Source organism: Strigops habroptila, chromosome 2 (genome assembly GCF_004027225.2).
Source record: "Strigops habroptila isolate Jane chromosome 2, bStrHab1.2.pri, whole genome shotgun sequence".
NCBI classification, from domain to species: Eukaryota; Metazoa; Chordata; class Aves; order Psittaciformes; family Psittacidae; genus Strigops; species Strigops habroptila.
The window spans coordinates 36,912,184-36,936,628 of NC_044278.2; the positions used below are offsets into that span (position 1 = coordinate 36,912,184).

Below are 24,445 nucleotides of genomic sequence, written 5' to 3' on the forward strand. Positions count from 1 at the left end.
CATAAAGCTGGTAGGAGACAAATTATATGTGTCTACCCTTGTCTCTTCTACAGCACTTCTCAAAATCAAATTACTTGGCTACACTTTTAGAAATTACTCCTATTGCAAGAATGTGTAAGCAATTTAAAGTAAAACATGGGTTTTCGTAATTGCAGAAAACACAGGAAATTCAGGGTTACAAATGGATTTAAGAAAGACCCAGTTGTGTCACAGCAGAGAAGAGTAAGAAAGGGGGATCTGAAAGCTCTCACTTCTTCCTTTGTAGATCATACTATCTGTGGCTCTGCATTATAGGATTATATGCCTATAAGGCATATGTATAGTTCACCACATTGGGTGTGTTCTGTAATTGCTGGGTTGGGATTAAGACATTTTATTGCTTGAAGTCAGTCTGAGTTTAAAGCGCTTCGAATGCCCCCCATGGTTCCTGCCCCTGCTCCCTTTGGAGGCAGTGTGACCTGGAGGAGCCCACAGGGCTGCCCCACCAGAGGGAAACCCTCCAGAGAAGTGCATGTATCATTCAGTCTCTAGTGCCCGGTCCTCAGAAATCCCCCAGAACTGGTCTGGGATGTAAATCAGAAATCTGAGCTGCAGAGTGGGAATTAAAGCTTGTGGTGACTCATGCAGGGATTCTGTGGTGCTGGGTGTTTCAATTAGCTGAACTCCTAAAGTAAGCAAATATCCATCAAATGATATCAGTTACAAAACATCCTAGTCTGCCGAGGGAAAGTGCAATGCACCATCTGTGGGTGCCATCCCTGGGGTGCCCCACACAGGTAGGTTTGCAGGATGGGTGCAAACCTCCCTGCTGCCGAGGCTGCAGTGGGGTGGGGGCTCAGCACCACAGCACTAGCCAAGGGGTCCCGGGGCAGCCTGGCCCGCCAGCAAAGCAGCAGGGTGCAGGGTATGGATCAGCCCATCAGTGGGACAGGGCCATCTGCTTTTGATGCTCTTGAGCAGAGCAGTTTGCAGAAAGAAGCAAGGCTTTGTGGGGCTGAAACTCATTTGCTGGGGAGAGCATGCCCCAGGCATGCAGGAGAGCCTTCCAGGGGATTAGGGGGGTGCAAATCCCCTCCTTACGGCACTGGAGAGCACGGCAGGCTGCTCTGGCAGGGGATAGCATGTGAGGGGAGCACTCTTCTACCTGCATTTCTAGCCTGGGTCTTCTACAGCCCTGTGGGGACACCTAAGCAAAGGCTTTTGTGAAGCTGCCTGTACTTGCACATTTTTCTGTGTGCACAATAAAGTGTCTCTTGTTTCAGGGTCTCACAGGTTTTCTTTCTTCATTACCTGAGTGAAAGCAACAGTAGCCATGGGCGCTGTCTCTGTCAGAGAACCCAGGGAGCAGTGGCTGGCAGTTTGTCAAACACAACCCTTCAGCACAATAAACACCTAGGCCACATTCAGCTCAGGCAGAGCATAGACAGCAGAATAGGAAGGGCTATGACCTCCATTTCACGCTGCAAACAGAAGCTGGTTTCTGCCTGATGACTTTCTGCACTGTGTGGGCCGCCCCTAACCAGGTGTTTTAAAATCACTGAGCTGGTGTTACTGTGGTCAGCCTGGTCTTTACCTTCAGAAATGGGTGCCCCATGCTGGGGCACGCAAAGTGGCTGTGGATCCTGTGTGCTGTACCTGGGGGCATGGCAGGGTTCCCACCTCCCAGGGCTGGGACAGTAAACCGACTGCACACCCTACCCCATCACCCTGCTTCCCACCGGCAGGGAATCGGGCCATGTGAGCAGCTGGGGAGTCACGGCGTGCTCCTCTGTGTCCACTAATCCAAATTGTCCATGAATGGGACCCTGGTGTGTCCCATGGAGAACACCCACCTCACGTTCAGACAGTAGGTGAGCATTTCAGATGAGGATGTTGGAGAGAACGAAAGTCAGTCAGGTGTGACACGCTGGACTTACTGGCTATGAGCTGGAGAGGGACCTGTGAAGTCCCTTAACCTGTATGAGTAGTTCAGCTTTCTCTCTCCAGCGGACATTATTTTCAATCACTAAGTGTGACCTGCATCTGCCCTGCCCAGTCTTTAGTACTTTTCTCCAGCTATCACTGCTGTTCCTCACAGTGGGAATCAAGTCTTGGCTAAACCAAGTAACTTTGATCAGCAAAGTTTGCAGTTGTGATGCTCGTCCCTCTTTCTAGATATATTATGCTTGTATTGGAGCCTACTTTGCACGAGTGCCAATCCCCTTAAAACAGGCCCATTAGAGAGCAGCAGAATTCAATAGTCCTCCAACGTATAATGCAGACCACAAAGAGCTTTCCAAGGGATTTGGCCCGGCCAGGCAATGCTTTGACTGTGGTTGTGAAAGATCTGCTCTCTGAATGGAGTCACCTCAGATTGCTTGCCCCTGGAGAAATATCCTCTACACACATACGCATGGAAGGGATCATCGGCATTTACAGAGGCCACAAAGGTTTGGGATTTCTTCAAAGAGCTGGTAACAAGATTGTGTAAGAATCAAATAGCCTTGCAAATAGCTGTATCCCATTAGTCATGACAGCAAATGCTGGGCTGAATCAAATGTTTATTGTGGCTTATGAAGTCTCTCTGTACACATAACCTTGGGCAAGACCCAGAAACTCTGGGCTCTGCATTTGAAAGGCAGCTGGATGAATAGCCATGGCAAAATAATCAAAAAGCACTGTTTATTTGCTCAATACCTTAACCAAGTGATTAACTGAGTAATGGGAGACCCAGAAGAAAGAAGAAACCATTCCCTTTGTGTGAAGTCTGTTTTTCAGACTTTCCACCAGTATTACACTTTCCTGGAAAACAAAACTAAGCTCAATATACTCCAAATCAGCCATGAAAGCTCTCCCCAGACTGACGGAGCAGCTCGGTGCATCGCTCAGACCTTCATGCAGCTCCTCCTTCCTTTCTCAAAATGCGAAAAGCAGCAAAATCATTATGGCTGACTTACTGGCCTGTCTTCTGAGGGATAAACATTAGTTCAGGAGTTCTGGAGGGCTTCACGCAACCAAACCTGGGTCCTTGCAGTTCGCATCTAATTTTTCCTGTATTTCCCTTTTAGCAGCTCAGCTTCTCACAGAGGGCTGCTTGTGCTACCAGAAAACGAGTAAATCTGCTGCAGATTTTTTCCCAGTGTCATTTCTGATGTAAGCTGGTGCAACCAAAATATTTAATTCTGTTTGAGAATTATTCTTTGCTCCCTCCTGATTATCCAGGCTCCCCACTCAGTCTCTTCTAAACTACCGTCCCTCATATTCTTGGAGATATTAATTATCAGTAAATTCTTTTTGCATGCCTCTCACCTGCTGTAGTTACTGTGCTGTCTCTTAGCTTTGTAGTACAGAGGGAAAAAATGTTGTTCTTACTCCTTGAGAAATTTATAGAGAAGCATTTAGCCCCTCTTCCTCTACTGAATATCTAATTGATGTTAGATCACTTTCAAGAGATTATATAAGGGTACCCAAAGAATCCCACCACTGCTGGTAGCGAGCTGCAGAACAAGTGTTTACAGAGTGTGTAAATTGCTAACAAGCAATATGCATTTCTAACTCTAGGTGTAGAAGAGGAGTAATCCTCTAACAGGCCATGAAAATACTGCGGATAGGAGGACAAAGCACAGACCTACGGCCATCTGAGGTGCTGTAAGATGTCCTTGCTAGCCACCAGTTTCTGCTCTATGTGCCCCATCAGTCCTGCATCACATCTGACAGGTCTGTGCAGATGTCCCCAAGACCCTCAGCTGCCTAAAATGATGCTAGAGTACCTCTGGGCCCCTGATCCTCCCTCAGGACTGCAGCTGGGATCAGTCTTACCCTGGTCATATCAAGGCCAGATTTAGTGCTGGCTCTGGAGCTGTGGCTGGGCTTTGGGCACTGAAGTTAGCATGCATATACCCCCCGGGACAAAGCACAACCACTGTGCCTGTCTGTGTATGAGGTCTGGATGTGGTGGTACATGCAGTGGTAGCACACAACCAGCCCCACAGCGAGAAGGAAGGGGGCAGGGGGATCAGTCTTCCCTTTGTGCCTCTGAGCAGGTGAGATTGGGCTGGCAGCTGTCTTTGCTGGTGCATGGTCCTGGAGAGGGACCAGAACACAGCAGTGCAAATGCATGAAGATCAGATATTGGAGCGGGGGGTTACTGCATCAGTCAGATGTGGGTAAGACTTGATAGACCCGAACTGGCTCAGGGCTGTTCTCTAGGTCAAACAGAGGAGCGGCCCTTTTGTGGAAGGAAATCCTAGGCAGCATCCTAGGGAGCCAGGCAGGATCCTCTGTGAAAAGATAGAGAAAGCAACACCCTATCATTCAAGTGCACTCACCAATGAAAACAGCACTTGTACTGATTAAAGCATAATAAATATAATGAAAAACACTGTACGCTATTAGTGACTGCTACCTGTTATGCATTTGTTTTAAGCCCCTTGAATGCTGATAACTACTTTTTTCCCTCCAGAAAATCTTTCCACATTATTGCTGTTTCCTTTACTCACTACCTTTGCAGTCATCACTTGTAAATTCAAGTAATGAATTCATGAGGAGCCTGGATGGCATAATAATACAATCATGCACGCTATCACAGCTACCACCCAGCAATCCCAGGATGCTTCACCTGCGCAAGTGGATTAAGCCTCTCAGTGCTCTTCTGCTGCATGGGGAGGTAGCGAAAGTCCCTTCAGGCAGCAGAGAAACCCTTCAGGATACCATACTTCTGGGTCCCTGGAGCAGAAACTTACATGCCTGTTTGGTACCAGCCCAATGTCTCCAGGAAGTGTCAGATCTGCTCTGCATGCACTGCGCAGACAGCCTGCACATGTTCAGTAACTCTGCCCTGCTGGGATGTGCCTGGCTCCCAGTACACAGCACATGCACTGGGTATCACATTTGCAGAAGTGTGTGGTACATTCAGTGCTTCCACACAATGGTCAGTAGCTCAGGAAATGTGCATTAAGTCCACCCAGTACTTTTAAAAGGCATTAGAATAGCTGATGTTGTGAGCAGTTTGTGCAAGATAGAGCAAGGACTGTAATCCTTTGCTGTGTATGTTCACAGAGGAACGGAACCATATGAAAATACCCCCCTAGAAATGTTTGACTCCATTGCTCATGTGCTATGCAGCAGATCTATGCATGTGTTTTAAAAATGTCCAGGGGATTCAGATGTCTGGCATCCTGCTCAGATTCCTAAGTATTAAAAGAGTCTGCAATAACCTAGATGCACGTTAGCTCTAATCAGAGCACAGAGAAGCAAAAGCGTAGCAGAAAATTGTTAATCTGTTCCCCATGAAACACTTCACAATACAGCTTTGTTTTTATAAAACTGCACAACTTCACTGATAGTACATTAATCAACACAATAAAACTGATACTAATGCAGTTTTTATGAAAGGACTAGCAAAATGCTTTGTCTTACTCTCAGGTAGCACTAAACCCAGGCTAGTAAGTATATCTACAATCAAAGCACTTCAACAGCTCACTACCTCCAAGGTGACCAACCATATTTTTAAATATCTTGCTGCATTGGAACCAAATTCACAAAGCAGAACCCATTACAACCAGAAATATATTGTATTTCCTCCACATTCTAAATTGGGAAGTAAAACTTTGATTTCTAGCACACCCTGTTCCTCCATCATTGACACAGCTAGATCTCTGCTGAAGTGTAAATGATCACTGCATTGTTGAAGCCTTTGTAATGTTGTAATGGGAAGTGTTAATTTTAACAGGAGGCACACAAATGCCTGCAAAAACAACAGATCAATCATAAGTGGGTAGATAAAGAAAGGTATTTTTATTTTTGTTTCAGTGATCTGTGTGGTCCAGCACTCCAATTTTGAAAGGAATTAAATAGTGTTTTGCACCTGGTCAGAGAATGGAAACCCATTTGCAGAATTTTTTAAAAATCACAGACATTGTTCCAGTATTACAGTGGGGGAAAAAAAATCAACAGATTCTTGAAACTAATCAGAATTAGTTAGTTAGAAAGAAGGTGGTTTTTACTAGTACTCAAAGCTTTACCTGAAATATTAAACACACACATCCAGCCATCATAAAAATGATAAATGTCATGAATCTCTTTGTTTACTACTGAGAAGGATTAGCTGAAACCTGTTACAGAGCCAGAAAAAATGCAGCAAATTCTTTCCACAAAGGAGCTGTGTATATTGTTCCATCCTATAGTGTCCTCATGTTTTCTTAGAAAAGAAGAAATAGAAAATTTGCTTCTTTAGCCAAAATTCTGTTTAGGGAGTGAAGGCTTAGGGGAGATGGACAAAGAATGAACTGGTTCCTTCCAGCCATCCATCTCTGCTGCTTCCAACTTATCAGAAGCTGCCCTATTCTGGTTCCACAGCAATATCCTCCTGTGCCAGCCCACAGGAATGTCATGGAGGGAGATGATGCTCACAAGGTCTCTATATTTTTGGTGTCAAACAAGAGCAGGAACTGGTGGTTGGCTGGAGGACAGAAACAGAAGCCAGGGTGCCAGAAGCGTGGGCAACCAAGGGAAACTAAAGCACTGCTTCTCTGCACAGACTTCCTGAGATCACCAATTAAATGCACAGGATTAGGGAGAAGTTTATGTCTGTCATATTACACTATACGAGTTCCAACACAGCTATGTGTTGACTATGCTGTGCCTCTGATGCTGGCAGAGCCAATCATTTAAGTACAACCTTGGAACATTTGCTGCGATGCTGACCACTAGAAAGGATATCCAGCCTGGAGCACTGAGATGAAAAGCAGCTTTGGCAATGGTGTTTATTGTCTTGAACATTTTCACAGATGTAATGCAATATTATACAGCTAACTTTACGGTTTTATTAAAGAACCATTCATTGCTTTGATCCTTTCTGAAGAAGATCTGTGTATTTGCAGACCAGAATATTCTGCCGATGATGAATTTTTTTCTCTTGGCAGGAATACAAGCATCAAAACGTAGGCTTTTGTAGCTGTGGTGAGTAATCTGTCAGCAGGGAAACCATGACAGCCTAGAGGAGAAGGAAACAAAAAATCCACTCACATTGGAAACAGATACTCCATAAAAATAAATAAGGGGGAAATATTTTCCTGCTCTAAAGTCTTGTGTTGAAAATTATTGTCCTGACAAAAACTGCCCACTTAGATTTATTTGCTAGGATTTCTGATGATGAATCAGGAAAGAGCTGAAAATCAGTTACGATGTTCTGTATTGTAGCTGATAGGTTTTCTCAGTGTGGACAAAATATATTAATGCACAGCCTAGGAGAAATTCAGACAAAGCATTTAGATCAAACGCTGAGGCCTTTTTTTGATGTGTTATATTCTGTCCTCAGCTACTGATAGAAAACTCTGTAGGTGCGCAAAAAGCGTATGGGCTTGCCTGTGGATTTCAGCAGAACTTCCAATAGCATCCATGAGAGCCATATTAGAATAAGGACTTTGAAATTCATCCCAGTTTAGCTATACTTTCTGAGGTATAACATGAAAAATCCTCACTGAGGTTAATAGTGTGTCATCTACCCCTCCTGCCCTCCTCTAGTACTACAACAAACAGGTATGGCTGTGAAATGAGAATATTGGGAATGTCAGCTAAATAAAACATGGTGTTGTAGCAGCTCTGTTGGCCTCCCCACACCTGTGTACACAACAAGCCCCATGCTTGCTTTTGACAAGGTATTACCAGGTTCACACTGTTGTGATTTCACAGCAGTGTCTGACTGCAAACTGTTATTTTGGTCCAGAACTAGATTTACAGAGGTTCAGGGGTTGTGATCTTGTTGCCTTTCCCTTCAGCACCCCTCAGAGTGAGAGGCAGTCCCAACCACACAGTGAGGACTGAACATCCAGCTGTGCAGCTTCTCGCTGCTACCCATGTTGTACCTGCACTCGGCCCTGTTTGGGGCTACAGCTGAGCAAATAATTTATGTTCCAGTTTGCTGCCTGAGCTGAAAGTGGTAGAAAATAATAGATACACAAAACCCAGGCATTCATTATTTTTATAGCTTGATAAAACACAAATATGATGGTTTTCTCACCATAAAAAAAAATAAACGTGCAGCTGGAACCCACAGTAAAGGGTTTATTTTCTTTTTTTTTTTTTTTAAATAAGATTTAGGGCAATTAGAATCATTGAAAATTTAAAATAAAAAATGTTATCACTTTTTGGAATTTTAAGGCCAAAACTATGAATTTAACACAAATTTCTTAATACGTTTGACCATGTAAAATCTGAGGTTTTGCTAAATACCATACTCAACCACTTATTTGCTAAAAGCACATCTAGAGTTCATCTGAGAGTTACGACAATGCCATTTCTGGTGAGTATTTTTCACCTCTGAAAGTTTTCACTAGCTTTTGTCAACATGATGGTCCTAAAGTCAACAATAAATAACAGGCTACTGAGATCTGGCAGTAATTTTCTGAAATTCTAGGAATGCTGAGAGGAGAGTTATGGTTTATGTTAAATGCCAACGTCCTCTCATGGTTCCCATGGATCACACAGCATTACCCACACCATAACTTTTCAGGGTCCTTCAAAGCTTTGCTCTTGGAGCTGTTTCTCAGGGAAAGTTCCCATTGGTGTCAGTGGCAGTTTTTCCTGAGAGAAAACTGCAGAAGCTTTAAGTGCTTGGGAAATCGAAGTTTCTAAGACCAGTCCCTTGGGGCCTCAGCATTTAACATGTATTAAAATTGAGCAGCTGAGTTAGTCTTTAGAGTAAACCCAGTGATTTAAATACCAAAAAATTACAGTTTATACTGCAGATTTCACTTAGTTATAAAAATGGGGTCAAACAAGAGCAGATTAACATCAAAATAGGTCACATTTGTGTCCAGAAGTATTTGTGCCACAGATATATCTTGCCTGTAGTCAAAATTGCGATGTGCTGTAGTGTGCATTTGAAACATATGTATTAATGAGGAACTAAGCTGAATCCAAACCTGTAGTGTAAGGTAGAACAGAAGCTGACCCTAACTGCTAACTACTGGTATCTTCTTTCTTTACCATAATTGTCCATTTTCTGTTTTCAGCCTCCTGGAAGACCAATGACTGTGGAGAATAAAATACTTCATCATCAACTTCTTCAGGTTTTCTGGGTAAACAGTGTAAAAAAGTCCAGTTGGAAGCAGCAGATTTTGCAGTCTGTAGATCAAAAAGCGTATAAAAATAAATAAATAAAAAAATACCCATGTGAGGACATTAATAAAATCTTTAACTAGTAAAAAGGCTAAAAAATTTTGTATTGGCTCCCACTTCAGTTACTTGTGTGATGAACTCAGAAGGATTCCACTGACTGCAAAAAGAGTTCCTCATTTGTGAATAAGATGGGAATTTCCCCATGTAAGTCAGTAAGGGTTCAGTGCTGGCTTCAAAGTTGGATATTTATTCCTGTTTCTCTGGCTTTAGTAGGGGAGTAAAAACTCCAGGGACCCAGTGGATCAACAAATTGCAATCTTTATATGAATGCCACAAAGTAATATAATCTATCAATAATTGCAACAAGAACATACTAACCCATGATTTAAAAGGCTATATTTTTTTCTTTTTATATTGTCACTCATAATATATTGATCAAGTACCAATGAACAACGAATTAAAGCATTTTAGGCCAATTCAGAGACATACCCATCAATAGTATTTTGTGAATTTGTGTTAAAATACAGTCAATAAAACCATTCATTCTATCAGCAAGGAAAATGTCTAATCTTATACAATTAATAGTTTATGACTCTGTGTTTCCTCTAACTCATTTTGTGCTGATAAGCATTTCAACTAGATGATTTTAAAGACATATATTTGATGCTTTATTCATTGACAGATAAACACAAAATTGCCCTAAATGCTGCCCAGGCACTTAAGAATTTATCTGTGAGCTGCTCATTCTAAAAATATAAAGGATCATTTTTGGTATCAAAGAAGAAATGCAAAGTTAGAAATAGTTTTTAGGTCATAAAGAAGTAAAGGGTTAGCTTTCCTGCATATGTTCTGGAGTTAGGCCTCATTGGGAAGCTCTGCAAGAGGCCAAGCCATGTGAAGTGTATAAAATAACTCAAACTTCGTTACCTTTGTGAGTTTTTCAAGCTGGATGGAGGTTTACATATGGTTGTTCCATAGCCCCATTCAAAAAAATACCAGACTCATGCTTTGCTGATGTTGACTCTCATAAATGCAAACTGTAAAAGCATTAACAAAACTAAATCTCAATTTTTACCTGCATTGTAATCTGATAACCTTGGAATGCCTTTAGTCTTTCTTTCTTTTCCTCTTCTTGTCCCATACTTATCCATGTATCTGTAACTAAGACATTGGCACCGTCTGCAGCCTCCAGAGGATCTGTTGTGAGGAGTAACTTGGTACCATACTAATGTGAATAAAATAAGGAATACAAGAAACTTCAACTTTGTTTATAACAAAAATCAACTCTATTCAAACTACTCTACTAGGCTATTTCTTAGGTTCCTACCTCTTTGGAGAACTGTTCAGTTATTTTAGTTATTTTGAGGTCTGGTTCAAAGCCCTGCCGAAAGAGATGATAGGTAGCATCACTGAACATATATAAGATTTAACTGATTATTAACACTGGTTAGAAAAATACTGATTGAAGCATTTGCCATGGGAAGAAGAATGTCTTTCAGAGTGGTAAAACTTGAGGGAATTATGTTGATTTTGTTGAAAGTTTATTTTGGAGATAAACTGGTGCAAAGTGTTTTGATAAGGTAAGAAAAAATGTATTTCAACAGTTACAGAATTAAATACCTATACATAATATTTTTTTCTAAACTCATTCTTTGTTTTATATTCTATATTGTACTACAATGCAGCATCATCAATATGAACCAACCAAGATGTAACACTTCCATAAATCTGAAGCAACTTTCAAAGTTTATTCTGGGGAAAGTGGGCCTTGGATGACTTTGTAACACTTTCTCAAATGGAACTATCATCCTGCATGATTTATACTGCAGTCATGAATTCCCCTCAGCCCTTCTGAAGTTGGACTCAGTAGAATTACTCCTGCTTTGCATCAGGACAACCGAACCAGGATTCTGAACCTTGGTTCTGAAAGCTGGCATGCAAGATATGTGCAAACAACGCTGAGGCCCTTGGTAACTGTCCAAGTGGCTGAGACAAGAATGGGCAGTTTGCCTTCCTTACTCCATGCACATGGCTTTCCTACCTTGGGAGTCGCAATACGCAGGTGCATTCCCAGCTTCGCAGCACTCATCATGATGGAGTGGAGGACATTGTTTCCATCCCCAATCCAGGTGATAGTGAGCCCATTCAGCCCACCATAGTGCTCCTGCCAAATGAATCAGACAGCCCTGGGGTTATGTTCCAGGTGAGCTGAGGAAGCTGATGCCTTAGGCAGGAGGGATTGATCAGATGGGTCTGCTGCAAAGAAGGCTGGCTACCTTCAAATGCTAGCTGCACGAAACCGTAGTTTTAATTAAATTTACTGCAGCTACAAGATGGCCAGGGAGCAAAAGACCTCCTATGTCTTACATGAAGGCTCAAGTACTGTGGCTTTCTCCTTTGAAGGACACATTGACTTGTATGGCATACGGTGAAGCCGAGGCTAAGAGACACAGTCATGCTGTAAGCTGTGCAGCTCTGGGTTGGTGCCCATAAATATCAGTGAATGGTAGAAATTCTTAATTTAGAGGCAATCCTGATGCCTAGCATAGCACTCATTCCAGCTTTCCCCCAAATTGTGAAAATATCCCTATTGAGGATGGCCTTGGAGTGCATTTTAACTGCCACAGCTGTACAGGACAGCAAAGAGCAATGTTTTGAAAGCAGCTGTGCAGTTCATGGCCTGCAGGGTTTGCTCTCCCTTCTGAGCCAAAGAGTGATTTTTTAAAGTGTGGATTACATGAACTTGAAACAGCATTACAGCATTAACTGTAACTTTGCCTGATGGCACTTACAGCCTGTACATGTACAACTACTCTGGCTCTCAGCCACCAGCAGATAAGGTCTAAGGAGGAACAAGTGTAATATGAGTTTCATATTTCCAGAACAGGACAATTTGAGGCCTTTTAGCCAGCCTTGTTTTAAATATGTATGGTTATAGGTACTTAAGTTGATACCACAAAGTTTGTAAAGACATAACCAAATGCTTCTATATGCCTGCTCTGTACAACTCCACCTCATGACTCAAAAGACTAAAGACATGATGAAAAGCCTTTTGTTCTTCGTTCAAAACTGGGCCATGCTACAATTGCATTGTAGTAGCAGGAAGCCAGACAGTGTTTCAACACTTTGTGTGACATGATTCAATGCTTGTCAGAGAGAATAAGCATCCACACTGTAGAGCTGTCCTAACTGGCAACTTTGCAGGCAGTCATAGCAAAGATGCCAAAAGACTGAATAGGGAAAGGGCTGGGACTACCCCCTCCTCTCCTGGCAGCAGCTTCTCCTAAACAAATAGTTGTGAAGTTGTTCCAGAACAAAGTTAATGGCATTTCTGCCAGTGATCACAATTTTGAGTCAAAAATAGTAGCATTTGAAATATTGAATGGCATTAAAATGCCATTGAAATCTAAACCTAATGGAGTCTGAGGCTGCCTACAGTTTAAGGGCTAAAACTAGGGCATTGTAAAACTATTGCTTTTTCAGTTGATGTTTGTTAGCAGCAGGCTTACTGGCAGAGGTTTGATGCAAGGGTATTTACAGGAGAGCAAATCAGGACTTTGCTGACATGGAAGTTATTTCAGCGTAACAGTTCTGCAGATCTCTAAGGATCTTTCAAAGTCCTTCCACATCTCCTAGCAATGGTGCTTTTAAGAGAAGGCCAAACTAAAGCATTTATTTAAGAGCTTGTTTCCAGCTAAGGCTTAGCGATAGCTGAGACATGAACCCACAGCCAGGAGCAAATGAGACAGCCCTGAGATCTTTTGATCTTACTGTTTAAAAATAGGTATTGTAGCCTTAATGCTCAAAGCACTGACTTGTGAGTCACAAATATACTGCTATGTTAAATAACTTCCACCTTATTACCAGCTGCTACTCTGCATTAAAAGCAGCACAGTGCATACTAAATACTTTTCTCTGTTCCCAAGCTACTAGCTGTTACGGATAAAATATGAAGTACTGGAGATGTCTGTATAATGACCCTCAATGGGCACTGCAAATTGCAAAGCCACATCTGCAGTGACTACTGTATAGAGTGGACATAGCTGAGCTAATCTTAATGAAGACATTTAGCTAATGGAAGAAGTCATAGACAAGGCAGAATCAAGCTGTGTGTGTGCTAGCGGAGCCTATTTTGTATCCTGTGCTAAGCTTTATGTTGCCACTGGTACACTGCTGCTGTATCTCAACCCTCATCTAAAGCCAGCTTACCATGACTGCGACTGTACTGCTTACACACATACATCCTGAGCTTCCAAGAAAGATGAGATGGTTGTGTTGGTCAGAACCATAAAGCTTTGAGCAATATGAAAGCTACTGTGGATGAGAACATTTATTTATTTTTGTTTGTTTGTTTTACAATATGTGCTTATACAACTGCACCGAGAAAGTCCTGCTAAAGGTGTTTTGCCATGAATTAACATGCTAGGTTAAACCAGAACCTTTACAATACATGCTGATCACCTGAGCCGCTGAAGCTATTTTTCCCCTTACATCCGTCCCCAATTTTTCCAAACTCTATTATATTGATGTAGGCTTTTTACCTGCTTGGGTGTTCTTCAGTTTCTCTTTATGCTTGGAACCTGACTTCAAAATATTTATACTCCTAGTAAAGCCATACAAAAAACAACATATTTAGAAAGTCTAGAGCCCTTCTCCTTGATGAATGCCTCTTTTGCAAACAATTGGTTGCTGCTCTAGTGCCACAAAACTTGGCTTTGCTATTCTCATGAAAAATCCCTGCTAAATAATTAATGTCACTTTTTCAGTCAACTTTCTCACCCTCATGCTGTTTTTACAATGCTTCATTCTGTTCTTAGCTGTGGTTGCAGTGTATAAGTGTATCAAATCCTGGGAAACAATAAACATGCTCAGTGATTTAGCACTGCTGTATGTTTAGAGAAGACTGGTTTAGCTAATTAGGGATATTCATGTCTGCCTCTGCCTGGACTTGCTTCCAGCCAGGCTGAAACCCTGTCACCACTGTAGATTACTTCTGAAATGTTTGACCACAACAGTCATAACAGCCCTCAATTAAAACAAGCTTTTGAATACTGAATCAATAATCTGTCAAAATTTAAAATGGAAAGCAGGGGACTAGTCAAAGTTTTAGCCCTTTGGGAGACTGCAATCCAGTAAATCAGAAACTGAGCAAACTTAGACCTACTGGCTCTCAAACCGAGCTGAAGGCAGATACTGGGCCATTTATCTTTCTTACTCCCACACTGGTTTTTGTCATCGTTATTGAAACAGTATATCCTAGAGGATCAGACCAGATCTTAGTTGGGATTTCTAATTGTTAGAATAATGATGATGATGATGATGGTGATGAATCTGAAGACTATAAAAATTTGAGCTCTTTGTGCCACAGGCTGAGAAGTTGAGGTATATGTCAGTCAGCCCTCTTCAAGCTGGGCAACACTGTAATTAGTTACACTACTTAAAAAGGAATCACTGATGTATTTCTTATGCCAATCACTTCTTTCTGAAAAAGACATTTCCCATCACACTAGTGACATATAAAGCTAATGGCATATGGATCCGCTCTGATTACCAGTCTGGCCTTCCTGCAGTCAGCTACAAGTTAGCTGATATGGCCAATGACATTACTATCAATTGAATCAATGTCAATTCCTGGCTTGTTCCTGGAATGCAAATTGTGTGATGCTGCCCTCCAGCCAAGCTTCACAGAGCAGAAGCTGTGAGCCACAGCTTCTGCCCAGGAAACCGAGAGGTACCGGGTGGGCTCAGCAAGGGGCTGTTACATGCCTTCAGCACAGACAGAAAAATGACTCTGCACGTGCACGGTACCAGCACTCATGGTCTCTCAAGGCCAAATCCCCAAACCCTCAAAATCACGTTGCATAATGTTTACAACCATTTCTAGTGGGTTATGAATCAAGAGCAAACTCAGATCACCCCAACTTTTAAGAAAGAGGGTAGCTACATCGCTCTTGACATAACACAGGGCATTAATCCCGATCACAGACTTAAAAGGGCAGAGCCAGCTTAGGTCAAATGTGGGGAGCTCCAAGTTGCTCAGGAAGAAGGCACTGGGCAAGAGGATGTTGAACCTGAAGAATCTCACCCCAGTATTCATGACAAAGAGCGCTTTCTAATCTGACAAAAACACCCTCAATACAGAACGAGAACTGACAACCCTGAAGATAAACCAGCCACAATGTTTGGGGAATGCAACAGACTATAATAAAATAACCACACTAAAATGCACCTGTAAAAAGGGAATCAGAAGCCTCAAGCAAGAAGATATTTTAACAAAATAAACCAGAAAATTAGGCAGTTTCAGATCGAAGAAAAGATGCTTGAAGATGATCCAAGAAGGCACATGATAAAATGAATAGGATTTAGAAAATGGAAGAATAAATATGTGCTAAGCATGAAGAGGGCCAGAGCGCATGTAGTGCTCCACTGGCAATGCAGCAGGAGGGAAAAAAAAGAGAGAAAAAAAAGTACATTTTAGGTATGTACTGACAGCAGGAAGGAGCAGATACGGGCAGGAAAATATTTACAGAGATAAGGAAGAGACATTTTTAAAGATAAATAAACTGTGCATAATATGTACTTATATTTAAATGTAAGGCTAGCAGTCTGCGTCACTATTGTATTTTGCATGTATGTATAAGCCAAATATATTGCCTTTGCATAGCAGAAAGGCAGTCCAAATGTTATATATGAACTTTCAATTCATTTAAAGAATCAGAGGTACTATTCAAGATCCCCATATTAATCTTACTGCAGGCATTTCTCAGATAGCATATTTTTAGCCTGCTGAAAATCCCATGAGAAGTTTGATTGTGGTAAGTAACGACTAGACCCTGTAGCTCACACTTCTTCAAGTGTTATTCCTACTTCTGTGACCTGGTAAAGTTCATTATATGATTAAAATGCCATTTTACTAAATGCTACTGGCTTAAGACCAGTCTTCTCCACCTCAGTGTACATACAGTGCAGAGAGGAAAAAAGGCAGCAGACAAGCAGGTCAGAGAAGGAAAGAACAGGCACTGCCAACACCCGCAGTGTGCTGAGGGGAGCTCCCCCCTGCCTGCCCCTCTCTCCTGGGTGAGAAAGCAAGAATGGAAAGTGGATCAGAAACCGGTGGTGCAGCATGCCCTTGGTGAAGTGACAGCCACCCAGCTGCCCTCTAAAGACCTCCTGGCAAACTCTGCGCTGAGGAACATGCTGGAAAGACTAGGGGAGAGTTGGACACAGTTTGAGGAAACAGCGCTCTGCTTATTAGGCTGACTGGGAAAGTGCTGCAAATTTTTAAAAGCTTCCATGACTGTCCAAAAGCTGAGCCATTCCTTGAGATCTCTGTAAGTTCTCACTTGGTAATGATACGTCTGCACATCAAACGTTTGTTTGAGCACAAAGTGACGTGGTCCTGCTTCCTCAAAACATAAAATAGGCAGTGACACTCTTTTCAAAAACGTCCTCGCCGGTGCTTGATGCAACAAGGACATCCATCTGCTGTTGCTGCTGCCCTAGGTATTCAAACCAAGAGTCCAGCCTGTGGGCTCATGTTCACTTGGAGATGGCTGCCCTGTACAAGGACACAATGGAAGGAGGAGTAGAGGATGGTCAACAGGGCATGCACCCATTCTGCTGATCTCCATAGGTTTCCCCCTACTATCTGTGGAGAAAGAGATGCATCTCTATAGGGTGATTATGATGCTCAGTGGTCTCCATTTTCTGGAGATGGAGAACAGAGCAACAGCACTTTGAATTTTGGTGCTGTGGTCAGCGACCTGGGTAAAACCAGGTTTAGAGGCAGAGATATCAATAGTTGTGCAGGCTGAGTCACAGATTATTCCTGAAGCCTGTTCTTCACAAGTGATAAAATGCTAATAAGCTGTTTGCAAGACAGAACATAATACAATCATAAGATTCACCTGGCTTACAGTTGCACATAGTGTCTAAATGAATTTATGACATTTAATGATTGATGATGTTCTCATTACAGCATACTGTCTTCTGTAATTTGAACAGTTCATTAAGGCTGGCACAATGTGATCTCACAAATGACCCTTATCCTGAGGTCTGCGGAGCATTTCAGTCTCCAGTTCACCAGTTTTTTGCTGGTCTCTTCACTTCAAGTATTGAAAATTTTACAAAAAATACTAATTCAAGTAAGGGAAAAGCAATTTTCACTAAATATACAAGTCTTTCAGTATTTAAAGTTTAAGGCATGAGTAATTTATTTACTCTCAGTAGATCTTTTTCACATACGGAATGTCCCATATCAAAGTCTTAAACAGCTGAGAAACACACAGCTGAATAAATCAGGAAATTGTTCTGCCCTCCCTTTTTCAAGCAGTGTGATTTTTATTCATTCAGAAAGTAAACAAGGTCAGAGGAGTTCATCATAGTTGTCAACCAGCACTGCAGTATAATAATTTTTTTATAAGACAGTTCCTCAATTGATTGTAAACCAACATAGTCCTTTTGTTCAGAGATAAACATCTGGTATTTTATGTGTAAAACATTATCCTGCTGTCAAATCAACTATTGCATTAGATTAAACTACAAAATATAATCTTTTTTTTAACTATTACTTGATGTGAGCAAAGCTTTACAGGTTTATGTGCCTGAACACTAGGTGTTTGCCCTGGTAGTATTAACTGGCTTTTAAAAATAAATTTCTTTAGCCAATTTCCTAATATAGGATAGTGATTCCTTTTAAACTGTTCATAGGTTAGGGAGCAATCAAGAGTGAACCACTGATTTTTTTTAAGTCAGTGGAAAAACTTCCCTTGGCTTTGGCTAAGCCAACATCTCACTTTTATGTAATATGTGAAGCCCCCTGCCCATTTTCTGAATTGTAGCCTAATTCCAATGAAATACTTAATTTTATATTTAACTTCAGTCCCACTAGCTGATAGGACTAGGTATTTGTTTTAAATTAAAAAGGTCCTTAATTATATTGCTGGATCAATATCTCTTCAAATTACAAGTGCATGTAACTACCACTTAGAAAAATTAGGAATAAATGCTTTTGAACCTGACTTCCCCAAACACTTACCAAGACTTGGCAAAAAGAAAATTGTTATTAAAGGGGGATTATATTGTTACCTGAAGAGTTAGGTAATCCGCTAAAATCTGGAGAGGATGGTATAAATCAGACAATCCATTGATTATTGGTATAGTGGCTTGTTTTGTCATTAGGTCCAGATCATTATGCTTATAAACTCGAGCCAAGATTGCATTCGTCATGCTGGAAAGCACCCTGGAGGATGGCAGAAAATACCCAAGTCAAACATAGTAAGTACAGCCCTGTTGCACTCTTCAGCGTGCAACACATCAATATTAATGAGAAGTGGTAATGAATCACATTTTTTTCAGCTATCTGAATTATTTATCACGTCTGCATAACGCACTTAATGCAGACATTTAATAAACTGCTAATAAGTAAGCAGGTCTACTTATTAACAAACTATAGTAAGTAAATAAAAACTGCTGCTGTATTTTATGTTTTCTTCTCTTTAGCATTTGATTGTAGCTACAGACATAGCATCAATAAATATTAAGGTATCCAAACTAAGATATGAGATTGTGTGACACTGTAACATTTGAAGAATTTGACAACTTCAGAAGAGACAAGGTATAAGATTTCTTGAGACTTTTAGCAAAGAACAAATGTAGCACTGACTATTACAGTGTCTGTGTATGGTAGCCTGACCTTTGTGAGGATTAGAAACACAGATATGTCTTAGATTACCTCAATTATTTACTGACCTTAATGAACATAGAAACAGGAGGCCAACAACAGCAGCCTGTTCTTCCTCCTACCTACACACTCGTGTATTGAAACACACGGTATCAGTGGTAATGTAATGCCCAAATTTGAAATTCAGTATATGGATAGGGGCACGCCAGAGTCACTGTACCACTCTGGCCTTAACCTCGTTTTGCTAAAGTGTGAAAGACTGAGAGATTAGCATAGTATACTCAGTGTTCTCTGAATTCTTTAGAGAAATTAAATATGGATTGGAGCTCTGCATTTCTCTGCATTTCTGTGTTTTAATCAGGCTCTGAAGCCTGACTTTGAAGTAGCATTTTGCGTGTTTTCATGTTATTTCTAATAGGACCTTAAAACAAAATAAGGAAGAGACTGCATAGAAGAGTATGCAAAATCCTTGTGGTATCTATCTTCACGATTAGCCATGAAGAATTCCGGCATCTTCTCTTGTGGAAATATGGCTGTTAATGCTGTGGCCTTTACACAGACAAGTCTCCTGATGAAGTCAGTAACAAATATTTTCTACTGACACCAGACATTCCTCACACAAGCAAAACTCTAATAAAATGTTACAAGATTCCCTGTAGAGCTCTCTTGGAAGAAAAGACTGCCGATAGCAGCTATAAGTGAAAAGAAGGAGCCGAACAAGGTATTTACTGATTGCAAGGTATTGGGACAGCTGCTGTTTGTGCCATTATTTCTTCTTAGCTCAGGAGTTTCTTTTTCTTTGAATGTGTGTTTATTCTAGCTTGAAGCATGTGACTGTGTAAAATCTGTTCTGCTCTGAACTAGTCATTGGGAATGGGATGCATGTTTCCTTTTGTTAGCCATCTAACAGGTGCCCACCCTAAGCAAGACATAGCCTGTCCCACCAGCCAAGGAAAAGTGTCAATCACACTGGGAAATTGACCATTTTTCATAGACTTTTTTTTTTTTTAGGATGCCGGGACAACTGATTCTAACTGGATATGAGTGATAAAGAATTAGAGAAGATGGTTCCTTTACAGGATATGCCATTAGAGGAAATTCAGTCCTAATCAATTACCAACTAGTAAAAACTTTTGGATTTTCTTTCTTAATCTGTTGAAAGTAGATACGAGACTTATTAGACACTTACCAGCAAGACACTAGACAGTCCTTCTGCCAGCATTTCTAGATGCCATATTTTACAGTAGGAAACCCAGGTGGAAACCAGGTTTATTCTTTGTGAAATCAAAACCAAATTGAACTCAGAAAAAAAAAACCCAAACCAAAAAAAACCAAACCAAAACCTCATCTCAGGAGATGAACTCTCCTGTAATCAGCTCAATTTAAAGGAAACCGTGTAAGGCTGGGATTGCATGGGAAAAAAGACCTGGCTAGATAGGGGTCTTTAGTAAACGTGAAGTTTTGGAAGGTGAGGGGGAGTAAGCACAGGCTCATCAGGCGACTTTTCATTTCAGGTTCCTATATTATCACCAACTACAAGGTCTTTTTCTCTTTTCATTCTTTTTGCAAGACTGTGAGCCTATAAATTTCGAAATCCCAGAGCTTGGAAATGTATAAGTGTGTTAGAATGCTGCATATCTCTCTTTTCAAAATAACTTTTATTTCTACAGAGAAAAGCTGGAAATTTTTACTGAAGTGTGTCCTTTGAGGAATCCAATATTAAACACAAGTAAAAGTATGCCTTTCTGGTGTGGCCGATCTCTGAATTTGAAAATGGGCCATTTGAATATATTTCAGGTAGAATATTGCTATCCAAGGTAGTTTTGGTTTTGTTGTGAAAGTACCAAGGTTTTAATTTGTGACAAGACATTGTCATTCATAGTCTTACAGGGGCATATGGTGGATGTGTTCTCAGTAAGCAGTGAGAAGTAAACCTGTTCCCCACAGATGCAGAGATCCGTCCCCTAATAATGCCAGTGGACTGGTAAAATCATCCTAAGAGTTCTTCACTGCTGCCACTGAACCTTATGGCCCCTGAGCGATAGTGGTGCACAATGGAACTGCTCTACAGTGGAAAATACAGATACAGTACTTATATTTCATTTCACGTAATATATCAGACATGCTAAACAGCACTGAAAGGCTTAGAGCTCCTTAATGGGCGGTAACTTTTTGCTACTATGTCAGCGTAAATGTAAATGTCTTGTGAAGCATGGAAGGACTGATTTATAAGCAGGTAATAAGTCACTAAAGGTATGTTCACAGCAGAAATTCTTTCAACCCTTACCTGCAGCAATTCTATTAAAAACTGTGACTTTTATAGATCTGTTCCCCTTTTGCTTTAAGTCTCAGTTTCAAATACTTCTAAGGCCTTCAGAGCCTTAAACACATGGCTGTAAATATTTGAAATACCCTCTGGGCCTACTACAAGCATTCTTTTTTTTATTCTTACATTAATTGAATGATGCTGGGATGTTATCCTTCAAACACAAGAAATGCCAAGGAATTAATATTCAGGTTGTTCTTTTGATTGTATAAGGTCAATAATAATTCTGCCAATGAGAGTAGGAGTGAAGCAGAGCACATGGGGCTCTGTAAGGACTTGGGGAAGCCCTCACTCCACTGTAAGAGGCGAGTGCTGTGGCTCAGCAGAGGAGCAAAACTCTAGGTCAAGGTCATAAACAGGGACTTGACCTGGAAGAGCAAGCAGTGACAGAGAAAAGTGGGGCCGGAGCTTGCATGGAAAGCGGGAATTGTGGGAGCTTTCTCCACAGAATGGGGACTCCTCTGGAATGGCTGGAAGACTTTCTTGCTTCTACTTTTTGCCTTATTTCTTGTAGCTTACTGTCTTTCTGATCCAGTGAGAATGGAAGGCAAGATGCTTGGTGAATACTACTTATTTACATCAGTGTGGGGGATTTACATTTGATATGTTTCCCACTCACCTTCAATATGATGTAGTAGGGTAAGTACGTTTGACTTGAAAAATCCTCCATCTCTCATGCCAGTAGGGTTGTAGCTGGGATGCATATGCTCTGAAGCATTTAAATGGCACACTTTGATGAAGCTATAGCTGCCCTGCTTAAACTACGGGTACACCACATGATGCATGAAGAATTGTTTTTGAGGGAATGTATTTGAATCCCACGGCAGTGTATGAGCTCTGCTGAACGGAACGGAGTGGCCACAGGACAGAGTGGCCTAATGTACCTCAGATTTGCCTTTTAAGTCTCAGATTAATCTGTTCCCTTTGTAGGCCCATGAGTTTACACGTTGTTTGAACCTTTTAAACTTGTAGTTATTAAAGCAAGGCAGCGGGACACACTTTTTTTGAAACATCTGAACACTGTCACTGCAGCTTACTTTGATACTGGCAGAGTTATATATCCAGCAGGGAGTTAGAGCTAAGTACTTTCAAGCCTCAAGAGAAGGAAAATTTGACTTTCTACTGTCAACACCCACATGTGTTCCACTTCAGTAGTTAAAAGCAAGAAAGGAAAATCTAAAATGTTCAAATGTTTGGTCTTCTCCTTACGTTTTCCTTGGATTTCACCACAGAGAGAACAGCAACACAGTTCTCAAACAGTCTCTCCCACTGACTGCGAAAACTGTAGTATACAGCAGAGGCAATGGAACCTCATCTGGCTGATTAGATATTTTGAATTGAGCCTGACAATCTTGACACTGCATGTCTTTCACCAGAATAAAAAGCACCTTTTGGACACTACTAGCCTTCCAACAATGAGCCTGTCTCAGGCTGCAAAAGGGCTGCCTGGAAAGCAGCACAATACTGAGGGTAGATGAGTCTTTAATACATGGAGCGCTATGTTCTGCCTACTTTCTGCAACATTGGAGAGAATCCACAAGAGAAAAAGCTTGAACTCAGTTCTTCTACGGCAATGGAGATAGGCTGCTAGCTACCCATTCCTAGATGCATATGGGAATGGGCATGATTAAGATCTTCCAGGGGTGCCTGTAGGAGAACAATGCCATAGCCCAGTCTCCACAGCAGTCCTGACAGTGGGTACAGCTGTGGAAGAGGACACAAGAATCACAAACTGGCTGTAAAGTGTTGGTGCTGCTGAAACAGGGAGTTCAGAGTGGCCTTTAGTGGAAGTCTGTCACTGCAGGTAGGCTCAGACCCATCAGAAGCTGGCCTAACTAGGATAAATAAAGTCTTTGCTTTTTGATTTTGCTCATGTATTTGCCAGTCAGCTGTACTTCTAGCTCCATAAGGAGCAACAGAACTAGAAGGTTCTCGTCTTGTTTGAATATATGTGCTGTCATCAGTGGAACTATACTACTGAGGTGCATAAAATGTTTCTGTTTGTGTGACTGTCACTCTCATTAACACTCTATATGCTAAACTTGACAAAAATGTTTCTCATTTTGGAGAGCTAAAGTGGATGGAATGGTGGTGTACTGAACTATACATTCTGTGAACTGATCTGTAAGTATTTAAGAAATTTGGAATGCCTTCTGACATTATCCAGAATCAAAATATTAGCTTCCAAGATTCTGTAAGACAGGTTTCAGCCTGATAAACTACCAAATACATAGTCATCAATCAAGTAATATTTTACCTACCTTGCTGTATCTGTGAGACTCTCATTAGTGCCCAAATGTATGTCTTGTGTTGTAAGGAAGGAAGGATGTCCTCCAAGTAGAGCAAACCCTATAGTGAGGACAAATAAAAAAAGAAATTAAACACCAGCAGATCTTATTTACAGCCAACGTTCAAAAAATCTTCATGTAAAAGATATTTACAGCAATACAAGTAAAACTCAGCAGGGTATCCAGATGTTTCAAACACTTGAAGTCTGACAACAAGACACAAATAAATGCATTTTGGAATAAAACCACTCAAATCTGATGCTTTCCTGAAATCCTTAGTCATGCATTCTGATGTGTGTTCATAGGAACAGCCATTCAAGCCGCAAGGCTACATATTGCTAAAAGCATCACTGTGGGCCCCTGTTAAGAGCTAGGTAATCCATTCATCATGCTGAATTTCTGCTTCAAGGGGCTTAGCATTCTACAAGGGCCATCTGAGTGTGTAATCCCACGTTCTTGCAAGAAGCTTCAAGTACTATCACTCAGATAGAAAATCTGAAGTTTCTTTATACACTATAACAAACTTGAGCTTGGTCACAAATGACCAAGTGCCTTAAAAATTATAACGTGACAGAGGGAAAAGGAAAGATCTCAGGCACTGCCAGCATCCCTCCACCTGCAATAGGTAGGAATTTACATGGTGAGCGAAATAACTCGATCGATTAGGTTTGAAGAATTAAGTCCTGAACAGGAAACCATGGAAAGACCTGAGCATCATTTAAGAATATAAAACACTTCTGGGGAACTTAAAACATGTCTGGACAGTATTTTGCATAAAGACAAATTACATGCTAAGGACAACTCTCAGGCTTTTTCGTGCCTTTTTTCCACTGCACCACCACTAGAAAGCTACCCCAAGCAACCAGCTGACACAGACAGGGAGAAAAACAGCTTGTCTTTCACCAACACTTGAGTCTCTCTGCTTTAGGCTTTAAGCCTAAAGCCTCTGTCCACTGAACCTCAGTGTAAAGTCCATTGTGGCTACATACTGTGAAGATGGGGCCTGAGGGGGGCTGTTTTATGAACTGTTAACAAATGATTTAGCATAAA

At 41.2% G+C, this 24,445-nt stretch overlaps 1 protein-coding gene across 2 annotated transcripts in view; it reads right to left on the minus strand.

Annotated features, from left to right (window-relative positions):
- Positions 1–5,752: 5,752 nt before the first annotated feature.
- The window catches only part of OTC (ornithine carbamoyltransferase), a 30,122-nt gene continuing 11,429 nt past the window's right edge, over positions 5,753–24,445 (minus strand). For both annotated transcript variants that reach the window (XM_030472616.1, XM_030472606.1), the window contains exons 4-10: positions 23,369–23,456; positions 18,187–18,340; positions 11,141–11,263; positions 10,427–10,480; positions 10,175–10,324; positions 8,968–9,105; positions 5,753–6,973 (exon numbers count right to left, since the gene is read on the minus strand). In XM_030472616.1, coding sequence (XP_030328476.1) covers positions 6,914–6,973; positions 8,968–9,105; positions 10,175–10,324; positions 10,427–10,480; positions 11,141–11,263; positions 18,187–18,340; positions 23,369–23,456 — 767 coding nt within the window. In that variant the 3' untranslated portion in view covers positions 5,753–6,913. The remainder of the gene's footprint in view (positions 6,974–8,967; positions 9,106–10,174; positions 10,325–10,426; positions 10,481–11,140; positions 11,264–18,186; positions 18,341–23,368; positions 23,457–24,445) is intronic.